The 27,829-nt window shown below is 45.2% G+C and overlaps 1 protein-coding gene across 4 annotated transcripts; it reads left to right on the plus strand.

Moving 5' to 3' along the window:
* Positions 1-244: 244 nt before the first annotated feature.
* On the plus strand, positions 245-27,712 carry LOC134480797 (zinc finger protein 717-like). 4 transcript variants are annotated; one of them, XM_063270103.1, is made up of 5 exons: positions 245-8,605; positions 10,133-10,348; positions 20,033-20,125; positions 21,224-21,291; positions 27,543-27,712. In XM_063270103.1, the coding sequence occupies exons 1-5, from the start codon at positions 8,374-8,376 to the stop codon at positions 27,588-27,590; spliced, it is 657 nt and encodes a 218-aa protein (XP_063126173.1). In that variant the 5' UTR covers positions 245-8,373; the 3' UTR covers positions 27,591-27,712. The 4 variants fall into 4 exon arrangements, with proteins under 4 accessions (XP_063126173.1, XP_063126170.1, XP_063126171.1 ...); XM_063270100.1 differs by lacking the exon at positions 27,543-27,712 and having other exon boundaries at positions 607-8,605; positions 21,224-25,582; XM_063270101.1 differs by lacking the exons at positions 245-8,605; positions 27,543-27,712 and adding an exon at positions 16,426-16,552 and having other exon boundaries at positions 10,132-10,348; positions 21,224-25,582.
* Positions 27,713-27,829: the final 117 nt, after the last annotated feature.

Consider the following 27,829-nt stretch of genomic DNA (forward strand, 5'->3'; position numbering starts at 1 on the left):
GGGCCTCTGCATCTGACAGGGGAAGTCTTACGGTGAAGAGCTCACACATCGAAAGGACCTTTGTTCACAGCCAGCTTGTGAGATGATTTTAGACTGTTGTGAACTGTGCTGCTCATTCCCTTCTACTCTCAGGGGAAATTTCCCCTTCCTCACACCTTGAAACGGCATCAGCATAGGTGTGAGAATTTGCACCAAATGCTCTGTACCTGAGACTTATTTAATTGCCATTAAAAAAAATAGATCTGTCTCAGTATGATGTGCTGAGATTAGATAAAATACTTGCGTGTAATGTGGACTGTAAGAAAGCTAGGTCCTATAAGCATTACAGTGAATTAATTTACAAGTGTCTTACAGGTTGATAGGAGGCTACAACAGAATGCTGAGAGTCCCATGGCCTATCTTAGAATGTACTAGAAAGACAAGTGGAGGCCTTCAGTTGTACACTGACCTGTGGAGGCAGAGATTCAGCTTCCAAATAATCCTTTATTAGCAGATCCCATAAGTGGTCAGTAGACAAAACTATCAAAACCCACTTCAATAGTGTTGTGTAGAGCCACTGGAATAGCTGATATGAGATCTGGCGGGGAGGGGGGATTGTGGGGATGGGGCAGTCACTTACAGAATTGCGTTTCTCTTGGGCCATAAGAAATCATCGCCAAGTTACAAAGCAACATAGGAATTCTTGGAACTGTGATGCTTGCACAAAATTCTAGCACTTGGGAGGGAATGCAGCGTTGAGTTTGATAACTATGTAAGGTGTCACTCCTAACCCGTACTGTGTGTGTGTGTGTGTGTGTGTGTGTGTGTGTGTGTGTGTGTGTGTGTGTGTGAAGGATGTGGGAGGTACCTGGAAGAGAATAGGGAACAAGGGACTCGAAGAAGGACGCCAAGACAAGAGTCTGATCAAGGCGACAATTTTATTTTTCCCCAAGGCTGAATTTATACCACAACATGGGTAACAGAGGGGAGAAGTAAGAAACATTTATGCAGGCCAAGAGCACAATATTCATGTGGTCAGAGAGTAGGCTGATGTTGACAGGATGTCAGAAAAGTCACAGGTTTGTCATATCTATTAGTCAGCAGGATGTTGGTTTTTCAGAAAGGTTACAGGTCATCACATTGGGTATCTTAACATATATATATTATTATTATTATTATTATTATTATTATTATTATTATTATTAATTTTGACCACCAGATTTGTATTAGTCTTCTGCAGCTGGCTGGGGATTTTCCATGAACCCAGTCATACTTAATTCTAATCATAATAATAACATCAACAATGGAGGGCTTCAAGGGCATCGCTCCCAACGTGTGTGTGTGTGTGTGTGTGTGTGTGTGTGTGTGTGTGTACATGTGCACACACTCACAGACTTGTACCTATGACTCATCGGTTTGACTGAGCACCTCTGCCACCACACCTGCCAGCCTCCCCAGTAGTAGACCTACTGGACAGTCACATAAATACTATTGTATGTGCAGATTTAAAAGGGAAACGGCGAGGCACATAGGGGAAACAACATTGTCAAATAAATTATTGTTCCAGAGAACAGTGAATTACAGTTCACAATGGTATTTTAGATTGAAAACAGAATAAGTACTTACAGAATATTTAAACCATCACTAATACAACATCTCTAAATATGTATTTAACATTTCTTAGTATAGAAAGGAAAATGCTAAGGGGCAAGCTCGGAACTAGCGTTCTGTATTTAGAAGAGTAGAACTAGAGGAGACATTGAGAAGAGAGTGCACAGTTGAGACTGTTTCTTAGGTAGAATGCAATTCTTAAATAGAAGCATTGAGCAGATATTGAATATGTGGAATCCCAATCCTGGGCAACCAGAGCAAACTCCAATACTGCCTCATAATGGCTGCCTTAAGAGGTTCCCATCAGATGCCGCCAGCTGGAAGCAGGGACAGGGAAACCCTGCAGAGGAAATCAGAGACACCAGGCGGGGCAAGTTCAAATCCCAACTGTGCAGGCTCGCTTTGCTTTGCTTTGCTTTGCTTTTTTTTTTTTTTTTTTTTTTTTCTTCCATTCTCATCCCTTTTCTTTTTCTGTTTTTCCGGTTTTTTCTTTTTTTTTCCTTTTTAAATCTTTTCTTTCATTTTTCTATTTCTCTTTTCACATGTCTGTCTTATCTGCTTACTTATTGTTTATTTACCTTTGTATTTGGGGTTTTTTTGAGACAGGGTAGCCTTGGCTGTCCTGGAACTCAGTCTGTCGACCAATCTGACCTCGAATTTACCAAGGTCCACCTGCCTTAATCCCAAGTGCTGGGATTAAAGGTGCACACCACCATGCCCAGCTTCTTTTTGAAGACATTTTCCAACTTTCTGTGCAGTTTCACACTAACAAAACATAGACAAAAGTCTATGACCTACAATCCAAGCTCTTGGGAAGCTAAGGCAAGGGATTGTGACTCAAAGCCCACTTGAGCTACAGAGTGCAATCATTTCTAACAACAAAAACAAAAAAACAAAAACACAAAATGGGCTAGAGAGATGGCTCAGTAGCTAAGACTAGTGCTCTTTTAGAGAACCTGGATTCAATTTCCAGCCCTGGCACTCTACCCATGGTGGCCCACAACCATCTCTAACTGAATTCCCAGGGTTCCAATGCCCTCTTCTGACCTCGGCATGCATCAATTAAATATGTGGTGCATAAACATACATTCAAGTAAAATACTTATACACATTTTTCTTAAAAGCCTTGTAAACGAAAAATAGCCAAGTGTGGTCACCCACACCATTGGTCCCAGTCAGTAGGCAGAGGCAGGGATCTCTGGGCTAGAGAGCAAGTTTCAAGCTAACCAGGGCTATATGAGAAGACCCTGCTATAAATAAGTTAATTGATTATTAAATCATCAGTCAGATTGGACCCTGTAGCTCGGAGGCTCACAATTAAGAGTGCAAAACAAAGTTACTCTCTGACCTTCCCAGAACTCTACAGAGAGCTAGGAGCCAAATTGATTTCCTTCTCAGGCCATTCCAATCTTTCTCATACCAAAGGTCCCTCCCTGCAAGACCTTTAGGTGAGGCAAGCTGCTTTGGATGGCTGCTTTCCTCCTCCTGCATTATGTGGGAGTGAATCTAGGAGAGATGCTTCACACCCCTCATTCTAGCACTTGCCAGCCCAAAAAGAAAGGATCAGGAGTAAGAAGCCAGGCTGAGCTACCAAGTAAATTCCAGGCCAGCCTGGGCAACTCAGTGAGCCCTCGTTCTAAAACTAAATGGTGTGTTAGAAGACTGTGGTTGGTGTGATGTAAGCACGTCAAGAAACAGCACTTACCAGGCTTGGTGACACGCACATGTTACACGGAGCTCTTGAGGCAGAGGCAGGTGGATAGCCTGCGCCTGAGCCGAGGTTATCCTTTCCAGAAGTCTGTACTGACTCTTCCTGGATTTCTCTATTGTTGGCTTCTAGGTTTGATTTTGTTATCTTTTATACCTTTTATTATTATTTTGAGAGGAGCTCTCTGTGTAGCCCTGAAAGTTGGCCTTAAACTCACGGAGATCCGCTCTGCCTCCTGAGTGCTGGGATAAAAGCGTGCACCCCCACCATGTCCCTTCTGCTTTGGTTTGTTATGGTTGTTGAGATACTCTTCTGTAGGCCAGAATGACCTTGCACTCCCTTTCTTTATTTCCTGCTCGGCTATGAAAATGAACTCGAGCAAATACTCTCCGCTAAACTACAGCCTAAGACCCAACCCTTGAACAGCAGCCGCCTAGCCTGCTGCTGCGATGACGATGATGGAGTGCCAAGTGTGACCCTTCTTTATCTCCGACCTATTTCCTCACGCCCTTCAGACGGCGGTCCAGTCCTGTTAGTGTTCTTATTGGACTTGATGTCCGATAAGAACACTAGGGAATTTCTACACAGGACCCTCCTCCGTGCGTCATGGTTACCACTTTCTACCTTTGTCCAGAGTGAGGCTCATCTTTCCCTACAAGACAGTGTCCCATCACCGTGATTCCTAAGCCAACTTCAGTGATAACTGGAGAGAATTTCCCAGTTCCCTCGTGCTTTCATTGCCAGAGCTAAGGGTGTAAGCTGACCACTCCTGGAAGCTAGGACCGTACTTCAACACCAAACACGCCCCCAGTCCCTCTCTAAGGATTCTAGGCGAGGCTCCAACCCTGACCATGCCCCTAGCCTCCCTGAGAAGGCCGGGCTCAACCCTAGCGCCCGGACCCCTCATTGGAGGATTCTAGGTAGGGTTCCACCCCTATCCACACTCCCAGCCCCTCACTGGGGGATTCTCACGGAATCCCCACTCGTGCCCAGATATCCTTTTACTTTTTGTTGCCAAACTCAACTTATCACCTGAAAAAAGGAAGAGAAAAGCTGGGTCCAGAAGAGACAAGTCTCGTTCCCTCGCCTTCCCCTCCCCCCCCCCCTCCACTGTGGGTCCAGAGGGAAGTCCCCCCTCATCCTCCGCCCCTGTCTTTGAAGTTCCTCTGAAGCTTCGTGCACTTTCTTTATTTCAAGAGTGCTGGCAGGTTCTGCTAATTTTGGGCTGAGAGCCCACAGGATCCTGTGGGAGGTCAGGTCTTAAAATAAACCTCCGTATCTACATGTGTGCGCATTCCGCTCTATTTCTGGAAGCCTGAGTGATAGCCAGGGAAGCCGGCGGTTTGTGCCATCGGCCACTCCCTCCCAGCCAACACTGTGCCTGGACTCCCAAGTACTCTCAATGCTGGGGTGGGGGGTAAAAATTCCAGACCAACACCAGACACGGGGATAAGTGGGTAGAGGGCTGACCTGGAACGTGGGAAGCCCTGAGCTGCATCACCCGCAACTCATAAACTGGGTGTGGTGAACTAGCCTATCGGCTGCCACAGCACTGGGAGGTGGAGGCGGAACGGTTAGTAGTCCAAGGTTACCTCAGTTACACAGTGATCTTGAGATCATCCTGGTCTACACGCTGCTTTTTAAAAAGAGGGGGAGATAGGACTGGAGAAATGGCTGATAAAATCAGTTAAGAGCAGTTGCTGCTCTTCCAGAGTTCCTGAGTTCAACTCCCAGCAACCACATAGTGGCTCGCAATCATCTACAAGGGAATCTGCTGCCCTCTTCTGTCGTGCAGGAGCCAGAGCACTCATATATATTAAATAAATCTTAAAAAAAAAAAAAAAAAAAAAAAAGGTTCCCATCTTGCCTGTCCAGCACCTGTCAATCTTCCCTTTACCCCTGGTCCCTGGTCCTCTTCCCCAAGAGGTCTGCGGGGGAAACAGAACTAAATAATAGAGAAGTTCAATCTCAAAACAAAACAAAACCAAAAAAAAAAAAAAAAGATTTGTAGCTTTGAGACTAGAGAAATGGCTCAGTGGCTAAGTGCTCTTTCAGAGGACTCGGGTTTGGTTCCCAGCACCTGTATTTAATGGCTCAAAATTGCCTGTAAGTCAAGTTCTAAGGGATCTAATGCCTTTGCGGGTACTGGACGCAAGTGGTGCGCATAGAGACGAGCAGGCATACATACACATGAATTTAAAGGAAAGAAAAAGAAAGTAAGTTTGAGGCTGGAGAGGTGGCTCATCAGTTGAGAGCACTGCTGCTCTTCCAACGAGGATCTGAGTTCAATTCCCAGTACCCACATTGAGTTGCTGACAACCTATAACTTCAGCTCTGAGGGCAGGGGAAGACTCAAATAGACTCCTCCAGCCTCTTTGGGTACCACTGTGCATATGCACATACCCTAGCATTCAGTGTATGCATATCTGACTAAACAAACAGGGGAATTAAAAACAAACATGGATAGGTAGAGAGGGTAGGGAGTGGACTAGAGCAATAAAGTTTAAAGATGCTTAGTAAGAACTTGTTGAAGCTGTGAAATCTATTGCTTAGTTTTGTTTTTATACTTTTCTGTAATGAAATATACATGCCTGTGTAAAATACACATACATTTTATACAAAGCAAAGTAAAGCCAAGTGTGGCAGTAAATGCCTATAATCCCAGAACATGGCACAAGTCTATTAGCCCTGTGGAGCTGGAAGACCAGTTCGATGTTACCTTCAATGTTATCTTCAGTTACATACTGAGTTTGAGACCATTCTGGGCTGTGTGAAATGTCTCAGACAGACGAGGTTGACAGTGTTAGCTCCTAAGAACCTCATTACTGGGCCAGGTGAGTAGCCAAACGTTAGAGCGCTGTTCAAGGATTTGAGAAGCTCTGGATTTCCTATCTACCTGTTGACAGTGTTTTCTATTAACAATGGGGACTGGAGGGGTGGCTCAGTGGTTCAGAACGCTTGTTGCTTTTGAAGAGGACTGGGGTTCAGTTCCCAGCACCCACGTGACTATTTCTATAAGTGTGTTTTACTACAGTTCTAGGGCATTTGTCACCTTCTTCTGACCTCCTCTGGCACCAGGCTTGCATATGGTACAATTACAGACAGACAGGCAAAACACTCGTGCACATAAAATATGTCTTAAAAACAAGAACAACAAAAGGTCTTGGATACCTTTTAGAATAGGTAAGGCCATAGTTACTGAGAGCATGAGAGAGGCTATTTTGTTTTTCACTATTACACAAATGTGTTCAGTATGCAATAATTCACTGAGCTTTTCATGGATGGAAAGCACAGTTATTTTGTTTGCATGCTACATGTTAATGAAAACTTCAATGTCATATCTTGTCTCAAAATAAAATCCCATGACAGTTTCTCAGAATAGTGAAAGAATTTAGTATTTTCTTGCTGCTTACCTGCCCTGTCATCAGAAGGATGGTAATCGTCGTCTCCAAATCCTAAGCCTTGGGCAACCTATAGACTCGCCAGTAGTTAGCACAGTTTTGTAAAGTGGTAAGCTCCCATTTAATTTTTAAAACTTATGTGTGTGTTGGGGGGGGGGGTGTATAAGTGTGACTGAAGGTGTCCACAGAGTCCAGAAGAGGGTGTTGGGTCCACTGGGACGTGAGTTGCAGGGGTGGTGAGCTCCCTGGTGTGGGTGCTAGAATCAGAATTTGGGGTCTCTGCTGTCAGCTGTGTGCCTTTACCAATGGCACATAACTCCACCCCCAACCCTACATTTTTCTAATGGCAGAACGTTTCCTTGCACTGTCCCAATATCATGATGCTCACCAGGCCCACAGTTAGAACAGCATCCCTCACATGGCAGGGCATTTGTGGAACTGGATTCAGTCAGGACAGGTTTTGACCCAGAACGTATTCCTAGGCAGTCACTCTGGTTCTCCCTCAGCTCCCCCAGGCATTGTTCTCCTCTAGTGAGATCAAATAAAGCACTGTGTGGAGATAACTTGCAGAATAAGGAGGAGAATTGCTGAGGGTGAGAGTGAGCGAGATCCCATTAAAAAGATCATACTGAGGTTTCTGGGGCAACCCCACAAGAGTTTTCTATTAAGGAAGTCGAAAAGCTCGTTTGGATTAACTTGTAAGAATGGGGTAATTGTATGACTTTGGTGTTTTATTTATTTACTATTGAGACTTGGTTGTCCTGATTTTTTTTTTTTAATGTAGACCCGGCTGGCCTGGAACTCACAGATCTGCTTGCCTCTACCTCCTCGGTTCTGGAACTAAAGATGTGAACCATCACCCAGCCTATGTCTTTGCTTTTGTAATCTTTGAGGCCGTTTAAAATATTATACTTCTACCCAGAGCCAAAGGTATGGCTCGGGTCCTCTTCTTCTGAATTAAAAAAAAAAAAAGGTGAGAAAACTTGAAGAAAGTTATGATATAGGAAACAGCCTTCCCTTAACGAACCTCAGCAAGCGACCATTCCCTCCATTTTTTCTTCCTTTCACATGGAATTTTAGATTCTGAAGAGGGGCGATTGCGTCTGTGCTATTTTCATGTGGTGGTTGCAATTCTAAGGGTAGTTGTGGTACTTGGTTTTCTTTAACTTAGCGTGTGCAAATCCACAAAAGACCTGATAACGCCCATCTAGCTAGCTAGCTACCTAATAAGTAGGTATGAGTGAGTGTTTATGTGTGAGTGTTTTGCCTGCCTGTAGGTCGTGCACATATGTGTAATGCCCATAGAGTCCCAAGGGGATGCTGGTTGTGAGCTGCCATGTAAGTGCTGGAAATCAAACCCTGGATGTTCTACAAGAATAGTGCCCTTAATCACTGAGCCATGTCTCCAGCCATACAAGAATTTATTATTTATTTATTTACTTACTTACTTACTTTTATTCTCCGACACCCCCCGTCCCCCGTCCCTTTCTCTCCTCTCTTTCTCCTCCCCCCGCCCCACCCCTTGAAACAGGGTCTCTGCCTGGAACTCCATCTCAGTGCTGGGATTAAAAGGTGTGCGCCGACACGCCCACCCAGCTAAAAACTTTTTTTTCTTTTGGCATACAGAAGTTGTTTCTGGGTTTAACTTCACAAAGCATTCACTTTAGAGCTTTGATGTATTCCATTGCAACGATGTCACTACCTAGTGACTGGGATGCCCTAAACCACGTAAGACCCCAAGACGGTTTCACTGGCTCTGAGATCCAGATCGGGACGGCTCCCAGGAACTTCCTGTCTATTTCCGGCGTCGCCATCTTGCTTCCGGTTTCCGAGGGGGTTGGATTGTGTTCTCAGCCCTACGCCAGCCTGTCGGGACATCTATGTGTAGTCAGACAGCTGCCTTCTGGTGAGTACAGCCGGTTTCTGCCTGCAGGGGCGGTCGCTGTGCGGTGTGCAGATGGTGCGATCCAGGGCGCTCTGTGCGGGGCTGAGTTCACAGCCTCTGTCGCCCTCGGTCCCGATGTGGCTGAGCCGATCCTCCTTGATGCAGCAAGGAGACTTGTCTTCAGTCGTATCTTGTCTCCTCCTAGTCCTGACCCTGGTACCACAACTACTGTGTCTAGTGTCCCGTTGTCTGGCAGTGACAGTCCTAGATCCTAGAGCAGCCTGACGTGTGGGGTGAACCTGTGCTGGGGCATCTCCTGGCCTCTCTCCCTTATCTGGAAGGCTCTTATGTGTCTTGGCTTCTGTGGAGAGTGCTCGGTAATAGCACAGACTTTTTACTGCAGGAAGAACAAATGTCCGTTCGCCTCAGGTGGGCACTTAGGAATTACCAAAGTAAGGACTCCGCCACGGTCCAGCCTGGCGAACCAGAGAGGATGGATGACACCCCCCATCCCCCAGACCACCAAGTCCCATCCCAGTATAGACGGTGACCTCATGGAGCCCCACATTCAGTAAACTTTTAATTTCCTGCATGCATATTCTAGCTCACAAGCTATGGGCGGTAATGGTTGGAATCCCAGATAGGGTCTCCTCAACTCCCCTCCTCTCCTACTTTAGGATGTAACAGCTCCACTGCGGCTAGGGTAGAACTGTTTTACTTCATCGTTACGGATTTCTGGTCAGGCTCTGCCCCGAGATGGAGATGGGCAATGATGTTGTGCCCAGAGTTAAAACCATAGTACAATGGCGAGCTATGGAGCGTGCTTTTTTGCACAATGTGATTTCATTACTTGTGGCAACATGCAAACTTCCTGTGATTCCTGGATCCTGTAGTAAATTTAGATGTATGGCCAGGGTCTGGTGACACAGAACTGGTAGCACATAGCCCGCTAGCATGGGAAACCTCATTTGAAAAGGCAGAGCGTGGGGGTTGGGGATTTAGCTCAGTGGTAGAACTCTTGCCTAGGAAGCACAAGGCCCTGGGTTCGGTCCCCAGCTCCGAAAAAAAGAACCAAAAAAAAAAAAAAAAAAAAAAAGAAAAGAAAAGAAAGAAAAGAAAAGGCAGAGAGGAGGGGCATTGTGGGAGGGAGCTCCACAGTCTGTGGACACCACAGGCAGGCTCTCGTTAAACAGTACTTCCAAGGCACTGCTATAAATAGGGGTCACATTCACTTACAGGTACACCCCTGGGCCAAAGGCTTAGGTTGCACTAGGCATTTTGTCCGTGAAACTTACATATGTGAACCAAGTGATGAGGGTGGAGTCCTGTGCAGTACCCCTGCACTGACGGGAAAATAGGAACTCCTGTTCTCTGAAATTTCTGTGGCTGCATACTGTTCATGAGTAACATCTTGTTCATTAAAATCCATTCCTAAAACACCGCAGTGTGTCTTCATGGTAACAGTTACTAAGCAAGCAGCAACTACTTTGACTAACCTCTGGGTAAACTGGAGGTTTAATTTCTAATTAATTGCGTTCTTCCCATTAGATCCGCGGTGGTGGCTCTCACCTGTAAGACACTGCTCCCTCACCGGAGGCGTCTTTGTCGTGTTCTGGCTTTTGGCTCAGCAACTATGTAGAGATACTGGAATCCACCAACAAGGCCCAGCAAGGGCCTGTTCACTTCTGTTGCCCGTCTTTCCCTGCCGGCTGCGATTGCAAGGCACTCCGTGTGCCTTAGAGAGCGAGGATGGACACAGTCATGGTAAGTAGTGTCTTTGCTCTTGGCTTTGTTTTGCATTGCGGTTTAAGAGCTTGGCGAGATCACTGAAATCGGAATGGAAAATGAACAGAAGAGAAACACACACAGGCATAGTAAGGTTATAATGTTGATATACCTACCATGTGGGCTTTAGAGTCATTTGAACTGACCCCGGGAAGGGAATATGCCCGGTTCTCGTGGGCTGCGGCACCTAAGCAGGCTTCATGAACACATGCATGCATGTTGAGGTATGCAGTGCTTCACTCCCAACCCACGGTGAGCACAGCGTTCACACTTGTCACGATTCGCTGGTACTCAGACACGTGTGTTTTCACAGAATGTTAAATTATAGTTAAATGGTAACACAATTCTCTAGCTGCCTTACTTGAAACTCCTTCCACATTTGAAACTACTATCTGGGGAAATTTTGCCATTTCATTTTTTTTTTCCTAAGTACTTCTGTGTGCATGTGCATGTACATGTCCGTGTGTGTGTGCCTGTGTGTGTCTGTGTCTGTGTCTGTATGGTGTGTGTTTGTGTGTGTGCATGTGTGTGGTGTGTGTCTGTGCGTGTGCCGTGTGTGTAGTGTGTGTATGTGCGCGCGCGCGCGCGCGCGCGCGCGCGTGTGTGTGTGTGTGTGTGTGTGTGTGTGTGTGTGTGTGTGAGAGAGAGAGTATTTATAGACGTGGGCAAATGTGCATGTAGAAGCCTAATAGGATGCTAGCTGTCCTCCTTGATTACTTTCTGTATGTGGCAGGGTCTCACAGTTCTGGCTGGTCTAGCCTGCCGGCTTACCCTGAGGATCCTTAGTCTCTGCCTCCCAGGTATTGGGGTTATAGGCTGCCACTATACCTGCCTGGCTTTAATGTGGGTTCTGGGGGTCAGGACTCTGGTCTTACAAAGCATGCATTTTATCCTCAAGGGCCCTTTCAGTTTCTGTCATGACCCCGCTAATACTCAACATATGACCATCCTTGGGTTCTGCTTTCTGTCCCTTCAGACTTTTGTGCTTCAGGCCTCTGTGGTTTGATGTCCTTAACTATCTCCATGACGCTTGTCTCTTTTGTCCGGCTTTCAGAGCATAAGTTGGACTCCCATGTTGATATGCAAAAGCATCCCAAGCTCCCCTTGTCAAATGAAATCTCATCCTCCATTCTTTCCCTGTACCTGGTATTCATAACAGCAAACCAGATGGCTTTTACCCTACACGAGAAGGATTTATTTTTTCTGGGCTTTCTTCTTCCCTCGCTGTCCTTTGCTCCCTGAGGTCTAACGTTATGAGCTGCAATCCTTCTGGCTTTGTTTGATATTCATCCTTGAGCCAGCGACAGTGGAACTCTATCCCCGCCAGCCTGGAAGGGTCTCACTCAGTGGTGATGCCTGAGTGCTGGTCAGCCACACTGCTAACAGACAGCAAGCATGGCTTGGGCCCAGACTCTTGAATTCACAGGTTTTGCCCTGGTCTCTACCTTCCTGAAGCTTCTACCCTGATATAGAATATGGGTGTTGGCCCGGTAAAGACACAAGATGCAGAGCCGGCTAGATTGCTATCCCCACAGGGTAGGAGCAGAGCTCTCCACACAGCTGTATGTGCATGGAATTGGGGTCAGTACAGTGACAGATATTTTCCTCAGAGGCAGAAGCCAGCGTGTGGGAATCAGCAGGTAAAAATGAGGAGCATTCCACACACTCGTCCCCATACCAACCTACACAGTGGTTTGGGTTCGTGGCCGGCAGCCTGGAAGGAGCATGGTTGGAAGATTGAGGCCCGAGGTGTCTAAGGAACAGGAATGTTGGCATACCACTGTAAATCCTGGACCGAGTAAAGATGTACATGGAGCCCTGGGATTGGGGACACTTTGGTTTCTTTCCAAGTGACCTCGAGGTCTCCTGGCCTGGATGTCTTAGCTGCAGAAGGGCAGTCTTGTTCCAACAGCCACAGTTCAGGTTCTGTTGAGCCTGTGGGTCTGACTTCAGCCTAGACAGTGTTGTTCCTTTTGACCTGAGGTAAGTTCAGGAGAGAGAGGGAGAGAGAGAGAGAGAGAGAGAGAGAGAGAGAGAGAGAGAGAGAGAGAGAGAGAGAGAATGAGAATATGTATAGATCAGAAAGCAGCTTGCGAGAGTCAATTTTTCCACCTGACAGGCTTGGCTTGACAGACCGTTCATATGTCCACGGAGCCATCTCCCTCACACCACTTTTGAGACATTTTCAGGAAAAGTTGCTAAATAAACAAAACAAAGACACAGAACCAAATGAGTCGCAGCCTCGGTGGCTGCAGCGACTGTGAGCGAGTGAACATGTTGTTTGTTTCCTTTCGCCCACTAATGGCCGTGCCGTAGGCCTCCACTGTTGCTTCCTGGTTTAAAATGCTCAGCTTTCACCCAAGAAAAGTGTTGGTCATTACCTACAAGTTTTGAGATTCCCCAACTCATCTGCAGGTGTTATAGTGCCTAGAAAAAAATTAGAGAATTCAGAAATGTGCTCATGGTTAGAATTTATGCCTAGGGAAGGTTTCACTGTAATCAGTGAGGTCCAAGTGTCAGCTTGCAGAAACTCCCGCTGTCTCCTGTCAGTGGCCTGTGTTTTGAGCTCTTTGTCAGACAACGGTACCCAACAATGGCCACAACAAGTTAGCAAGCAATGATTCTCCTACCCAATACTCTTTTAGTCTTTCTTGAGGTTCAATCACATAGATGTTATTGACCAGCCTTGACTGCTCTTCATCTCCTCTTAGCAAGTATCAGTTCGAGCTGGTAGTGCCTGGTCCTAGCCTGTCCCCACAAGTGCCTGCCACCATAAGAAACTATCCACAAGGCCCAAAGGAGAGGAAAGATTCATGCTCCCAGAGAGAGCTCCTTACTGCGTACATTTCTAAATTCTCTTCAGTGCTCAATGCATTGTAAATGCTGTGTAAATCATTCTTACCCAACAGAGGAAGAGGTTGTCTGCCTCTGCCCTGGCCAGACAACCACTTTCAGTGAGAATTTCAGTTTGTGGTGTTTGAGTGCATGGTTGTAAAGGGCAGTGACTGTGAAGAGCGAGGGCTGTGTGTCATCCTTTGCTTCCCGGATGCTGAGTCCAGCCATTTTATAAGAAACACCTTTTAAAGGCCTTTTTTCTTACAAAAAAAAAATAATTCTAGCTTGTAACTCCTCAATGCTTACCCACTCTGTATATGGATTTAATATCACTCCATACGTGTATGGAGTTACCACTTACCGTGTGTCGTCGATGCTCACCGGTCCAGCCTCGGGATTTGTGGTACCTTCTGTAGAGCAGAACCATCCTTTGACTGGAGTCTGCTTTCTGCATTTCTTAGGATGTAAGATGTGGTGCTGTTTTGGTAAGCAACAGCCCCAGCTTTGGAGTTACGTGGTCACGAGTATGTGACCCCTGTGCCCATGACATTATATTTCCTTCTTGTTTTACCATGTGACCGCCTTTGTCTCCCTAGCCCCACCTCCTCCTGGTCTCCCTAGCCCCACCTCCTCCTGGTCTCCTTCCCCCTCCAGTGGCTCTCTTCTCTAGTGTCACCTGTGTTCATTACCCACTCCCGTCTGTCTCCCTCCACTCCCCCTCAGTCCCCAGTATACTTTCCTGTCCCCATACAGATGTATGTGTGGTATGTATCTAGGTCCAGATTCCACATATGACAGAAAATGTGACGATTGTCTTTCTGATTCTGGCTTATTTCAATTTACTAACTACTTCCAGTTCCGCCCGTTTTCCTAACAGATGTTTCATTCTTGGTGACTGAATAAAATGCCATCGTGTATATCTATCATATTTTCTTCATCTGTTGTGGGACGCTCCGGCTGCTTCCATTTTTGACTAGAGTGAATATCACCACAATAGTCACAGATGATGGGGCATGCGTCCCTGTAAGAGGCTGGCTCAGACTCCTCTGAGAACATTCCCAGGAGTAGAATATCTGAATCATATGGTATTTATATTTTGAGGAACTTTCATATTGGTTCTACGGTGGCTGCATTCATTTAGATGTGTAAGTGATGTATAAGAATTTCTGGAATCCTCAACAACAATTAACTTTTAATTGGTAACTGCTTTAATGGGTGAAACTGCGATGCCACTGTAGCATCTGTTTGCATTTTCTTGGGAGCTGGTGACACAGAACGTTTTTTCGTGGACCTGTTGGGCATACCTACATCGTCGTTCGAGGACTATCTGCTCATTTGGCTTGCCCGTTTAGTAGTTGCGTTGCTTACTGTTGGTGAGTTCTGTAGGCATTGTTCCTGGTAAATACGTCACTGGCAATGACTTTGTCCCATTCTGTAGGCTCACTGATTTTCTCTTTGCTGTGCAAAATATTTTTAATTCCATACTCTCTGATTTGTCAACTCTTGTAACAGATTCCAGCGCTTTTAAAGTCCTTTCCAAACAATTCTGCCTATGCTTCCTATGCCTATGCTTTTGACAAACTCCCAGCCACTGTTGTACTAAATGGGAAATGCTGAAACGTTCCCTTTAAACTCATTGACACGACAAGGCTATTCACACTGGGTAGTGGTTGAAGTCTCTGCCCATGCAATAGGACAAGAGAAAGAAATACAAGGGATACTGATAGAAAAGGCAGGAATGAATCCTCTTCGTTTGCAGGAGGTGTGGTCATAGACCTGTCACCCTCAACACCCCACCAGGAAATTCTCACATCTGATAGCACTTTGAACAGAACGTCAAGAATAGAAAACCAGCACCAAAAACTCACAGGATGTCCCATAAACTAGTAACAGTTGTACAGAAAAAGGAATCAGTCATGTTTATAATATAAATTCAATAGTCCTAATAATGTAATAACTGAATTGTGAGGCTAAAGTCTATCCTCAATATTAAAGACACTGAGTAAGAACATGTAAGATTGAAAGAATTCCTATGCTCAAGGATTGGCCATGTAGTTTTTCCACAGATATATGCTTATTCTGAAATATATTTGTACACACATCTATATGTAAGTTCTGTGTGTATGTACATGTGTTCATGTTCCTGTTTGAGACAAAGTCTCTCATGGATCATGTGTGTGTGTGTGTGTGTGTTCGTTCGTGTGTGTTCATTTGTGTTCATGTTTCCGTTTTGAAACAAAGTCTCTCATGTGTCCTGGGATGATCTTGAACTGGAAATCATCCTGCCTCCACTTTCCAAGTGCTAGGGTCACAGATAAGAGCTGCCATGCCTGAATTCACCTTGAAGGATACTAATAAATTATCTAATATTGAACTTTCTTGTTTCCCCAGAATATATTTTAAAATCTTGTGCAGTTTTCAACCTCTGCATCTTTCCCTCAGTCACCGAATACGAGTATATTCTCCGTCCTTTGTTGTTTTGTTTGTTCGTTCGTTTGTTTTGTTTTAGTGTCCTAAGTTGCTTTAAAGCCGTTTAAACTCAGTTTGATGACGTTAGCTGCTTCTGAAATTTCTCATTCTTTATGTTCTCTGTAACTAGCAGCTTGTTGTAAGCTCCTGTTTGTCCAGTTGCCCCTTAGGCATCTGCACATTTGATGCCAGAAACAAGCATGCCGAAGATCATCGTAACTCCTGCCCACCGCAGCGATTGTCATTCTACCTGGTTTCAGTTTACTCCCTACATAGACCAAGCTTGCCTCAGACTCAGAGATCCCCACCTCCGCCTCTCACATGCGTGGATTAAAGGTGTACATCAGCACACTCGGCCAACTTACCCTCCATTATAGGACACCGTGACGCGTATTTCCTTTCGGATACTAGCAACCCTTCCGGTTTTAGGAAGGATGTATAAGGCTACCTATGAACGTGAATTTGGAAGTAGATCGTGAATAACAGTTTTGGAGTTGAGGCCTGTGTTTAAATAGAAAACCAAAGGAATAATAATAATGTGTATTTACTACCTGAGTCCCTCGTCACCAAGCTAGGGAGTATACAGAGCATCTTGTAGTTTTGGGGTTTTGGTTTGGTGTTTTTTGGGGGGGTGGGTCCTTCCTGAATAGAGAATTTCATGTAAGAAGAGCCTGTGAAAGGGAGGGCCTCACATATTCCTGTCTCAGACCTGAGGCTGAGGGCTTGGGTTGAGGAAAGTCTTCTCATTACAGGGCTTGGTGTCATTTGAGGATGTGTCTGTGGACTTCACCTGGGACGAGTGGCAGGACCTGGATGACGCTCAGAGGAAGCTCTACAGGGAGGTGATGCTGGAGACCTACAGCAGCCTGCTGTCCTTGAGTGAGTGACAGTCCCAGTCATGCTATTCGAAGCTTGTCCCTTTTTGGTGAATACAGGAGCCCCTTCCATCAGTGGGCGGTGGTTGTTGGTTTTGTTTTCTCTCTGTGCTAGCACCCAAACCCAGAACCTTGTGCATACTAAGCAAGCACTCTACCTCCAAGCTTTCACTGACGCCTAGTAACTCCATATTTATAATGAAAGTCGTCGTGTCAATGTTTGTGCAATATACATGATGATGTGTGTCTTAGAAGTCTATGAACTTAGATAGGCCATTTCCATCTGTTGGGAACATTTAAAACCTTCCCTCTTACTCTCTTTGAACTTACTTATTTAACGTACATGAGTATTTTGCCTTATCGTATGCGTGTGTTCTGTGCCTGGTTCCCAAAGAGATCAGAAGATGGCGTCAGATCCTCTGGAACTGGAGTTAAGGACAGTTGTAGCCTGCCATGTATGTACTGGGAACCAGATCCAAGTTCTTTGCAAGAAGAACAAGTGCTCTTACCCACTGAGCTACCTCTCAAGCCCCTAAAACTCTCCCTCTTACTTTCAAGTAGTTGTCGTCAAGTGTAGTTAGATTTGTGTGCTGTGGGGCAGTGGGACTTGTGTTTCCATCCAGCCGAGCCCCTGCATCTGTCAGCCATGCTCCCTCCTTCCCTCACACCGTGCCTAGGCTCCCAGAGCTGGATGTTCTTTCTTTATGTTTCGAGCTAACATCAGCTTCTAACCACCGACTGTGACCACGTGGTGTTTGCTGCTTCTGTTTTGATCTCCCTCACTCAATGCGTGCCTTTCAGTGGTCCTCTGGGAGAAAATTCGGGGCCTTTTCCATAACTGGACGAGTTCACCCTCTCCGTGTTTAGCACATTTTCTTATCGGGTCTTCTGAGGGTAGACGACTCTAAGGTAGATCGGTGTCACGCCCTCTGTTCGCGATGCTGCAGTAACTGCACGGGGTTCTCTCCAGAGCGCTTGGAGGTCTCCAGGGTTGTATTCCGACACCATGTGTTCCAAGGTTTCTGCTGTGCTGTGTGCAGTTCACTTTCCAGGACTTTAGGAAGCACCATGCTGCTTTTCAGTACCTGTTAATGGCATTTCCAACAACAGACCTTTCCTTCTCGGTGTCTTCTCTAGCGTCAGTGATGTTAAAGTGTGTTCGATAGTCATTGTAGTCATGGTACTGTGAGAGCCCGATGAGAGACTTGAAATTCTGCGATGGTTAGGGACGTTCACATCCTTGTGTCTTCGGAGACGTATCAGTTGTGGTCGTTTGCCCAGAATCCATCAGCTTGTCCCCTTTGATGCCAGCACATTATATACACTGGAAGGCAGTCCATCATCAGGGCGGAATTTGTAAACACTTCCTCCTTTTGTGTGCTTTCCTTATAACTCTCTGAGCTGCTAGCTTTTCTGAACTAAAGTTCAAAATTTTTATATTATATAATCCTGGTTTCAGTGCTTGCTTGTGTTAAGTGTGCTTCTGGTGTCAGGCTTTAAAAGTTGACCTTTACCTACATGCATATCCTTTTGTGTTCCCCCTGTGTTTTCTAGTGTTGCTTTTATAATTTCAAAGTCTACCCTGGGATTTTTACTTGGCTTCTATATATGGTAAGGGGCCGGCTTACCACCTCTCTCCATCACTCCATAGATGGTAAGGGGCAGGCTACCACCTCTCTCCATCACAAGGCTACCCAGTTTCCGCCTAGCTTCACAGATGTTGACATCTTCCTTCTAAACGTTTGTTCTTCTTGCCTCCTGTGAGGTTCGGCTGGCTGGAACCCGTGCATTTGCTGTTGGTCCCTCTGTTATGCTGTGGTGATCTCTGCATTCTCTTTCTGCCTGTGCAAGCTGCACTTCCTGTGCAAAGTGCTTTGGTACCTGTCTCTTCCAAGTATATTTTGAAGTTAGGTTTTGCTTGTCTGTTCTTTTTTGTTTGGTTGGTTGGTTAGTTGTTTGGTTAGTTTTTGGTTTTGTTTTCAAGACAGGGTTTCTCTATGTAGTTCAGCTGTCTTAGAATTTGCTCTGTAGAACAGGCTGGTCTTAAACCCAGAAATCCACCTTCCTCTGCCTCCAATGTGCTAGGATTAAAGGCATGTACCACCACACCCAGCCCTTTATTCTTTTAATTAAAATTTGCAGCTATTCCAGATATCACTGGAATTGATTACTTTGAACAGTCCCTTTCTGTAGTGTTGACACAGATGTGGGGAACCAGACTTTCCTTGTTAAACTGGGCAGATATTAGGTTGTTAAGTGTTACAAAGGTGGAAAAATCTCTGTTAAGGACTCTTATGTTAATGGTAACCTCCTTCCAACATCGTGTGTGTGTGTGTGTGTGTGTGTGTGTGTGTGTGTGTGTGTGTGTGTGTGTGTCCTATAAGAAGCAAAGACCGTGGGCTGGGGATTTAGCTCAGTGGTAGAGCGCTTGCCTAGCAAGCGAAAGGCCCTGGGTTCGGTCCCCAGCTCCGAAAAAAAGAAAAAAGAAAAAAAAAAAAAAAAAAAGCAAAGACCATGAATTACATAGTCTGACTTGCTGCCCTGGTTGCCTTGAGTAAAAGGACCCCCAGTTGACAGCAGCTCTAACTCCTCTTAAGGCACTACCAGCTGCTCTAAACATTCCCAGGGCACTTGGAGGACACTCCAGCTGTTGGCTGTCTCCCCTGATGGTGCAGTCCCTGCCAGCACAGTTGCAAAGCTTCTGACTTTTGCTCTCATGGGCTTCAGTGACTTCTAGGTGACTCTGCAGTCATGCTCTCCTAGGGAACAGAAGGGGAGCACTTCCTTGTGGCCTGACAGGTGCTTTGACTGTCACAGACATTACTTCATTCTCAACATGGCTTCCTGCTTATATACCAAGCCGCCAGGTCTGCTCACTTGGAGAGCTGGCTAAGAGATTCCCTTCTGTGCTGTGTCCCTGGTGTTGTTCCAAGAGAAGGCTTCTCTCCAGTCATCTCTTCTTACCTAGTTTTAGTGGCATAAGGTGATCTGGTAATACCAAGAATAGAGTAGCTGAGACTGGAACTGAATCCAAGAAACCAAAAGAGTTTCAGCGTAAAAGAAAAAGAACTCTTATTATTGCTCTCTTGCTATCTTGTTTGTAATAAATCGTTATCCATTGTTTACTCCTTAGCTCTCACTTTCTTCTGCTTCCTGGTATAAGGTTCTTTTGGGGGGCGTTGGGAGGAAGGGTGGTTCAGAGCGCACTGCTTCCCTTCTGCTGATCTTGCCAACTCCTACGGCTGAGGAAGTTTAGATTTTTGTTAATTCAATGTATTTTTAAATTTTTCACTTGCTTTTTTTTTTTCTTGATCCAGGTGGCCAGTCAGAATAATGCTTTTATCCTCTGTGTATTTCTTTTATTTTAATGTCTGCATTGATTATAAACACCATGTTCTCATGTAGTAATCATGTTGGCCCTTTCTTTGCTGAGAGTCTGAAACTCAGTATTTTGTAACTGAGACAGAATATTTCCTATTAATAGATCAATGTGATGCCAAACCTGAGCTGATCCTGAAGTTGGAGCAAGGAGCTGAACCATGGAAGGAAGACGGTGCCGCAGACCCGAGCCTCGAAGGTCAGTGAGTGCACCCTGGGCTACGGCCCATCCTGAGTTCTCATCAGACGGTGGGTGGGTGAAGTTCTTCGTATTCAGTTCTGACATCTCCAGTCTTGACACCAACTTCGTAACCAGATGCTCGTTGTGTCATGGCCAAGGGAAGCTCTCAGGGGCAAATGGACCCTCCTTTCCTGTGTTCCTGTGTTCGCTGTGTATCCCACAGACTCAGAAAATTCTGCTCACTCTCCCTAGGCATTTCCTTAAGCAGTTATTCTAAATCCCGTCGTCCTTTTCCCCTCGGTTTTTACGTAATCCTTCACTTCAAGCACTTGCTCATGGGGTCATTAATGCATTCGTCACTTTTAGTTGAGTCCTCAGAGACTTTGGTGTGCTATGTGGGACCAATAGTGGTGATCTGACAAATTTGCCTTGTGTAAAGAGCTTAATAACCACAAAAATAGGTTTCCTTAGCCGGACAAATGAATGGAAAAATATAGGGCGGTTCTAAGGCCAAAGAGTTTTGAAGAAATTGTTTTAAAGTTAATTTCAGATTAATTTTGAGACTTACAAACTTGGTACATAATTCATAGGCCAATGGGAGTTCTAACCTTCAGAGTGGTTGGGGTTTCATTAGCAGTTCCAAGTTAACAGTATTTCTAAGTCATTATTGAAAAGATAGGTTTCAGACACTCACCTGCAGAATTCCAACATAATCAAGATACCAGAATCCATGAAATTCAAGGAACACCTGCAAAGACTCTTGAATAGGGTAGACCAAGGTTTGGCAAGACGTCCAGGTGTTCTCAAGCATGGAAGCCAAATGAACAGGGCTCTGTTGAAAGGCTCCTGTTTGATGAGGAAATTGTAATATCCATTAGCCTTCAACCTTTTTCGTTGTAGAACTTACTTTAAGTCAGCTGGTTTGTGCAGCATTTGCTATGAAAGTTTACCCCAATAGAAGCTCTGCAAGAGCAAGACGAGCTCTTAGCCTCCGAGCCATCTGTCCAGCCCCTATTTTGTAACGTTACATCACTAGCGGGGTTCTGCTTCACTTTCGCATTAGGACTCTGTCAGAATGGCTTCTGTATTGTTCACGTGGGGCCACTTTTATTTCAGCTCTGCAACCTGTGAAGAGCCTGAAGGAGACCAGATGGGACAATCGAAAGAGACATCTGAGCCACCTGGTAATCACCGGCAGCGCGTCAGCTGAGGAGAGGGGCCGGTTTGGGGAAATATTTAATCTGAGTTCAAACCATGTTTTGCACCTGGCTATTAAGAATAAGGACTCTTCTAGAAGGAGAGCTGAGGTGCTTGATACATGGGAAAACATGTGTCTCCCTGGTGAGATGCAGGCTACAAAGGAGCTTGACCATCCTAATTCAGCTAAGGTGCCGTGCAGGCCTCCTGTGCCCCTTAGTCTGGATCTCAGTGTTGAAAGTGGGCAACAACGCGTCCAGCGTGCTCAGCGTGGTGAAGTCTTCGATGTGAACACTGTATGGACACGTACAGTGTTTCCTTTGGGAGACAGCTCGAGAAATGCCTTTGATAAGTTGGCTCTTAGTGCCCGGGAGGGCACTCGCCTAAGGGAAGAAACTTTTGGTTGTAACATGTGTAAGGAGTCATTCTCTGACACTAAGCATCTAAAACCACACCTAAAAACCCAACGTGGCATGAGTACCAACGGTGAGCCAGCATCCCGTGCAAAAGCAGGCCTTCAGCGCACTCTGCGTGCCTGGGGAAAACCCCGGGGGTGTAATGGCGACGAGAAATGTGTGCATCAGATGCCAAAACTGAGGGCTGATCGGAGTGTCTTCTCAGGTAAAGAGAGTAATTGTGTGAAAACATTTTGCCCAGACTCCACTTTGAGTGTACAGCGGAGACCACACCCAGGTAAAAAGCCCCGTGAATCACCTGTAAAAGCCAACGACCAGCCTCGTCGACGTCACAGAGGTGGGAGAACCTACCAGTGTAAAGTATGTGGGAAAGCCTTTAAACACACACAAAATCTCTACTTACACCACAGAACTCACACTGGGGAGAAGCCCTATGAGTGTAAAGAATGTAAGAAACTATTCAGCGTAAAGTCAAATCTCAGTGTACATCAGAAAACCCACACCGGTGAAAAGCCCTACGAGTGTAACATATGCAGAAACGCCTTTAAAAGAAGGTGTGACCTAACTATACACCAGAGAGTCCACACAGGCGAGAAGCCCTACGAATGTAAAGAGTGCAGGAAAACGTTCAGTATAAAGTCAGGGCTCATTGTACATCAGAGGATTCACACAGGCGAGAAACCATATGAGTGCAATGTCTGTGGGAAACGTTTCAACCAGAAGTCAAATCTCTCCACGCATGAGAAAATTCACACGGGTGAGAAACCCTTTGAGTGCAAAGACTGCAGCAAAGCATTTAGCGTCAAGTCCTATCTCACTATACATCAAAAAACTCACTTGGGTGAGAAACCCCACTCATGAGCTCTGGGGAAGCCTTCTGTGAGAAGACAACCCTCCACAGACATCCTAGCGCAAGCCCAGGTCAGAATCCCTGTGAACAGAGAATGTAGAAAAAGTGTGAGCTGTTCATCCTCTCCAGGTACCGCAGAGAGGTGAGAGGTGTGGGTCGTCGTGCATGTAAAGATTGCAGAGACTCCGTCAGTCCTAAGTCAGATCTCCTCATTAATTAGTGAACTCAAAACACGAGAAACCTACCCGTGTGGGACATGTTCAGAAGGCTTCTGCCAGATGTCAGGCGTTAGCTATTGGAGAAGCTCTGCAGGCGAGAGACCCCCTCTGACTGAGCCCTGGAACAGTCGGTCTTCAGTAAGACTGGAGAATCCGTACTGACAGAAACCCTGAGTGTAGCTCTGTGGAAGCCCTTCAGTCAGAAGTCTGAAGAGTCCCCATAGGGGAGAAGCCCTGTGAATGTAACAAATGCAGCAAGGCATTTGTCTCCTTTCCCTGTGTGTCACAGAGTCTTGTCAGTGTAGTCTACAGAGCATTCACCTGCCACATGTCAAGCCTAGTACACACCAGAGAAGGCTCGCTGCTGAGAGGCCTTAGGAAAGTAAGGACGAGGAAACATTTCCAGCAAATGTGTGGCGGGGTCCTCAAGTAGAAAAGCTCTGTGGGTGGGAGTGGGGGAGTCCCAACAGCAGGTAACTCACTGTGTGGCACTCGCACAGCTGAGAAGTGTGAGGTGAGTGCAGTGTGTGTGTGGAGAAACCTTTTCCTAGATGTCAGATCTCAGCAGTCATTAGGTGAGGAACGCTTCAGCTGAAAGGCACCCTTTACTGCATACCAAAGAAGGCAGGTAGGATAAGCCATAGCACTTTAATGTGTGTACAAAAACTTGATTCTGTAAGGCGAAGACATCTGTCTCCACTAGAGAACCACGCAAACACAGAACCCCATGAATATAAAAACTGAACCAAAAAACAAAAAGACAATCAAAACAAAACTCACAAAAGCCCTGAGATTTTAAAGAATGTAGAAAATATTTCATGTGCAAGAACTCAAATAGGTAATCATACACTCACATAAGTATGTATAACAAACAGACATAATGTGCATCAGAAATCCCTACCCCTGAGAAACCAGAGTGATATATACACACACACACGCACACGCACACACATACACACGCATGACTTACCCAGTGCAAACACTGGAGGGCTCGCAGGCTGGAAGTACCTAAATGTCATGTACATGGACAACCCTTTTACAGGAAGGTGACCTCCACATTGAAGAATCCATAAGAGAGGGGATGCTGTTAACATGTGGGAAAGCCTATCTAGAGTGTTACAGATATGGAAAAATGTCACTGTGAGAGGTCCTATATGCACAAGTCTCCTGTGCTAAGATTCACTTTTCTTCCTTTACCGGGGCCTGGCAGCCTATATGTGTGTGTAGTGCTTTGGGGAGAACATGCCCTAAGTTTTATCGGAGTTTTAACATTTGTAATGAGTCCTTTCTTTCTGGCCTCAACCACGAATGCGTGCAATACATTATCTCTGAATTTGTCCTCACGGCCTGAAAGGCAGGGAGGTTTACCTTTGATAAGAAATGTAGCAAACGGCACTGATTTAAGGACATGCCTTATTGGAGAGAGTGAAGGCTTCGTATGTTTATAAATCTCCTGTTTGTATGGTGATATAACATTCTACACAAGCTTTTTGCAACGTAAAGCAAATTCATTGTAACTCATTTTAAAAGCATCTCAGACAGAACCTTTCATGTGTTTTCAAGCCATTTGGTGGATAAAAAGAACCATGACATTTCAATAAACTCTAAATGCCTTACCTGGCACCAGCATCACATTAAAAAGATCGTAAAGCTTTTTTCATGTGTGGAATATATGTGTATCCATAAAACATTGACATCCGTATATGGGAAATTATTCATTAAAATGACATTGTCACTCTCTAAAAAGTGTTAAGAGTTCTAAGATTATTTCTGAGCGGGGTGTAGCGGGGTGTATCTTTAATTCCAACACCCAGAAGGCAGAGGCACTCAGATATCTGAGTTTGAGTCCAGCCTGGTCTTCAGAGAGAGAGTTCTAGGCCAGCAGAGCTACACGATGAGACCCCAACTTAAAAATATAAAAAGTAACAATTGTTGAATGCGCCATAGAATGAGGAACATTGATGTTTGTCACAACCAAAGTTTAAGAACTGCAGCTAACACTAGTGGCTACCAGGACTGCAGCTGAGGTCCCTGGAGGACACGATTGTCCTTGTCCTGAGGCATGAACAGGTGTCTACTTAGTCCGATGGGGCACTAACAACAGACCAAAGAAACAATTCTCTCACGCTCCCGTCTGGTGAGTCCAGTGAGTTTACTGAGCTTGCAGGAGTGTGATGGCAGCAGCTGCATCACTGAAAAGCCCACCTCGGTGTGGAGGTGACCTGGGAAAAGTGGGACGCTTACAGGAAGCTCAGCAGGCATATAGCTTGTCAGAGAGCCTCCCCTTCCCAGCAGCCTTTCCTGTTTCATAGGCTTAGGAAGGGATGGGCGCTGTGCATCTTATATGGGGGGCTTTGGGAGACTTAGGGGTTTATTTTTGAGTCTTCATGGGCATTCCCCCAGGACGGAATGTTTTCATTCAGGGGGTACAGCTACACACCAGGCACAACAGACTGCTACAGGTAAGGTTTGCACATACGATTTTATCACACTAGCAGACGTTCTCTGGATGCAGGGGCATGCCGGAAATGCACTTTTTGTAATGTTCTTTAATGATTTTCATTAAGGTTTTCCTCATTAAATTTTATCCTAGCCTGTTTACATCTTGTAAGGCTCCTATTTGTATTTTCTTAATCTTTTAAAATTTAACTGTATATGACGTTTGCAACCAACTATCTGCCAATTATAGATGTTAGTGCTTTTCTAACATGGTGATTTCTTAATGTGAACCAATATTTCTAAAAGAGTAAATATTAAGGTAGGAAAACATGAATAAAGATATTTTTCACAGCCATCTTGTGACTTGATTTAGACTTTTGTGAAGAAATGATATTTTTATCCTCTGGGAGAAATAGTCTAGGAATAAGTTCCTTTTCATTATTCTTTCTCATGCTTTCAAATTGGGCACCAACCTAGCTGTGAGTATATGCGGTGTAACCAAAGTGTGTGTGTGTGTGTGTGTGTGTGTGTGTGTGTGTGTGTGTGTGTGTGAGAGAGAGAGAGGGAGAGAGAGAGAGGGAGAGAGAGAGAGAGAGAGAGACTGTTTGCATAAGAGCATAGAGCCTGCTTCAGCCAACAACATGGCATGCCTATGGTAGATACAGTCATTACTCCCTGGAACTAGTAGACAGTATAACATCAACACAGTAGTGAGAGTTACAGTTTACAAGTACACATCAATAATTTAGTAGAGGTTGCAACAGAATGTTCTTTAACCACACAACATCATCTTATGCTTTGCCAAAGATTTGGTGTTGGTCTCTCTTCTGGATACTTTTTCAATGAGATTTCTCTCAGTTGTACTTATTATAATTAGATGAGATCAAACTTCCACTTTTCTTAAAGGTAGGCATGTGACCTAGCAGTGTCTGTTAGCATACTGGGACAGGGTGGAGCCGGAATTCCAAAGCACCTTGGCTAATCCAGAAGACAGGTGGAAACATGGAGAAAGTCTTTTGTCAGCTGCACATAGGTCTTGTAGTCATGATTTCTGGTTGAGAATTGTGTCCCTCAAGTTCGGTTTCTGTCTTTGTCATGTTAAAAAGCTTTCCAGCCAGTGTGAGTATTGCCATGGAGGGGAATACATAGCCAGTGAGGAACCTGCTTTTTTGAAGGACTTGGGACACTTGTGGAAAGCATTAGGTTTCTATTGGTAAATAAGCCACAGGCATGCACTTGCCCAAAACAAGCTTTCTGAGCACAGTCCCAGGATTTGGGAGGCTGACTCAAGATTGTACGTCTGAGGACAACATATGGTGTACAGGATTCAGTCTATCCAAACACATGCTCTTGAATGCTTTCCCCTACCCACGTTATTACAGAGAAGTCAGCCCACCTCTGCATCCTCCCTAGAAGTAGCCCTATTATCCCTGGTGACACCTTGCTTTTGACTCCCAGATGACAACTGAAGACGTCTTAAATACATGCACAAATTTAAAAGAAAGAATAGTTGTGTGCAATAGGAAATATAAAATGTTGTCACATTATAAATTGTCCAGAGAATAGTTTCTTATAAGGACAAAAAGATCTTATTTCAGAATTTAAAATATTTGAAGGGAATTTTTCCAGATGCTTGAAAAATTCCTTGGAGCATGAGTCTAGGAAGCTACTGAAAATGGGATAACAAGAATGTCTGCTGTTGACATGGCTTAGCAGATGGAGGCACTTATGGTCAAGCCTGAGGACCTGAGTTCAATCCCCAGGACCCACATAGTGGAAGGGAAAAAAAGGAGTTGCCCGCAGACTATCCTTTGACTTCCACAGGAACCATACAAGCATTCATATGCACACACAGTCAAAGAATAATAAATGAATACAATACAGAATGTGAAGTAACACAGGGAAGAATGTGGCTGCAGAAGCCTTCATTGTTAGCTATAGTAGGGTTATTTTGTTGTTTTGAGATGTAGACTCTGTTGCCTGGGATGCTTTGGAACACCCTTTGTAGACCAAACTGGCATAGGACTCATAGAGATCTGCCTGCCTCCATGAGTACTAGGAATAAAGGCAAGTGCCACCAGGCCTGGCTCATTACTTGGAGCAGGTTAATAATGGCACCAAACGATGCATGTATGTTAATTGGACAAAGAAGGAAATAGATTTAAAAGACCATTATTGTAGTTCCATTACTCTTTGCGAGTCATAAGTGTGGTGGTTTGTGTATGCTTGACCCAGGGAATGGCACTGTTGGAAGGTTTGGCCTTGTTGGAGTAGGTGTGGCCTTGTGACTGTGGCCTTTAATACCCTTGTCCTAGCTGCCTGGGAGCCAGTATTCTGCCAGCAGCCTTCAGATGAAGATGTAGAACTCTCAGCTCTGCCTGCACCACGCCTGCCGGAACATTGCCGTGCTCCTGCCTTGATGATAATGGACTCAACCTCTGAACCTGTAAGGCAGCCCCAATTAAATGTTGTCCCATAAGAGTTACCTTGGTCATGGTGTCTGTTCATATAGCAGTAAAACCCTAACTGAGACAGGTTGGTAGCAGGGGTATTGCTATGAGAGGCCTGACCATGCTTTTGTCTGGAAGAATGTGGATTTGGG

Source organism: Rattus norvegicus, chromosome 10 (genome assembly GCF_036323735.1).
Source record: "Rattus norvegicus strain BN/NHsdMcwi chromosome 10, GRCr8, whole genome shotgun sequence".
NCBI lineage: Eukaryota > Metazoa > Chordata > Mammalia > Rodentia > Muridae > Rattus > Rattus norvegicus.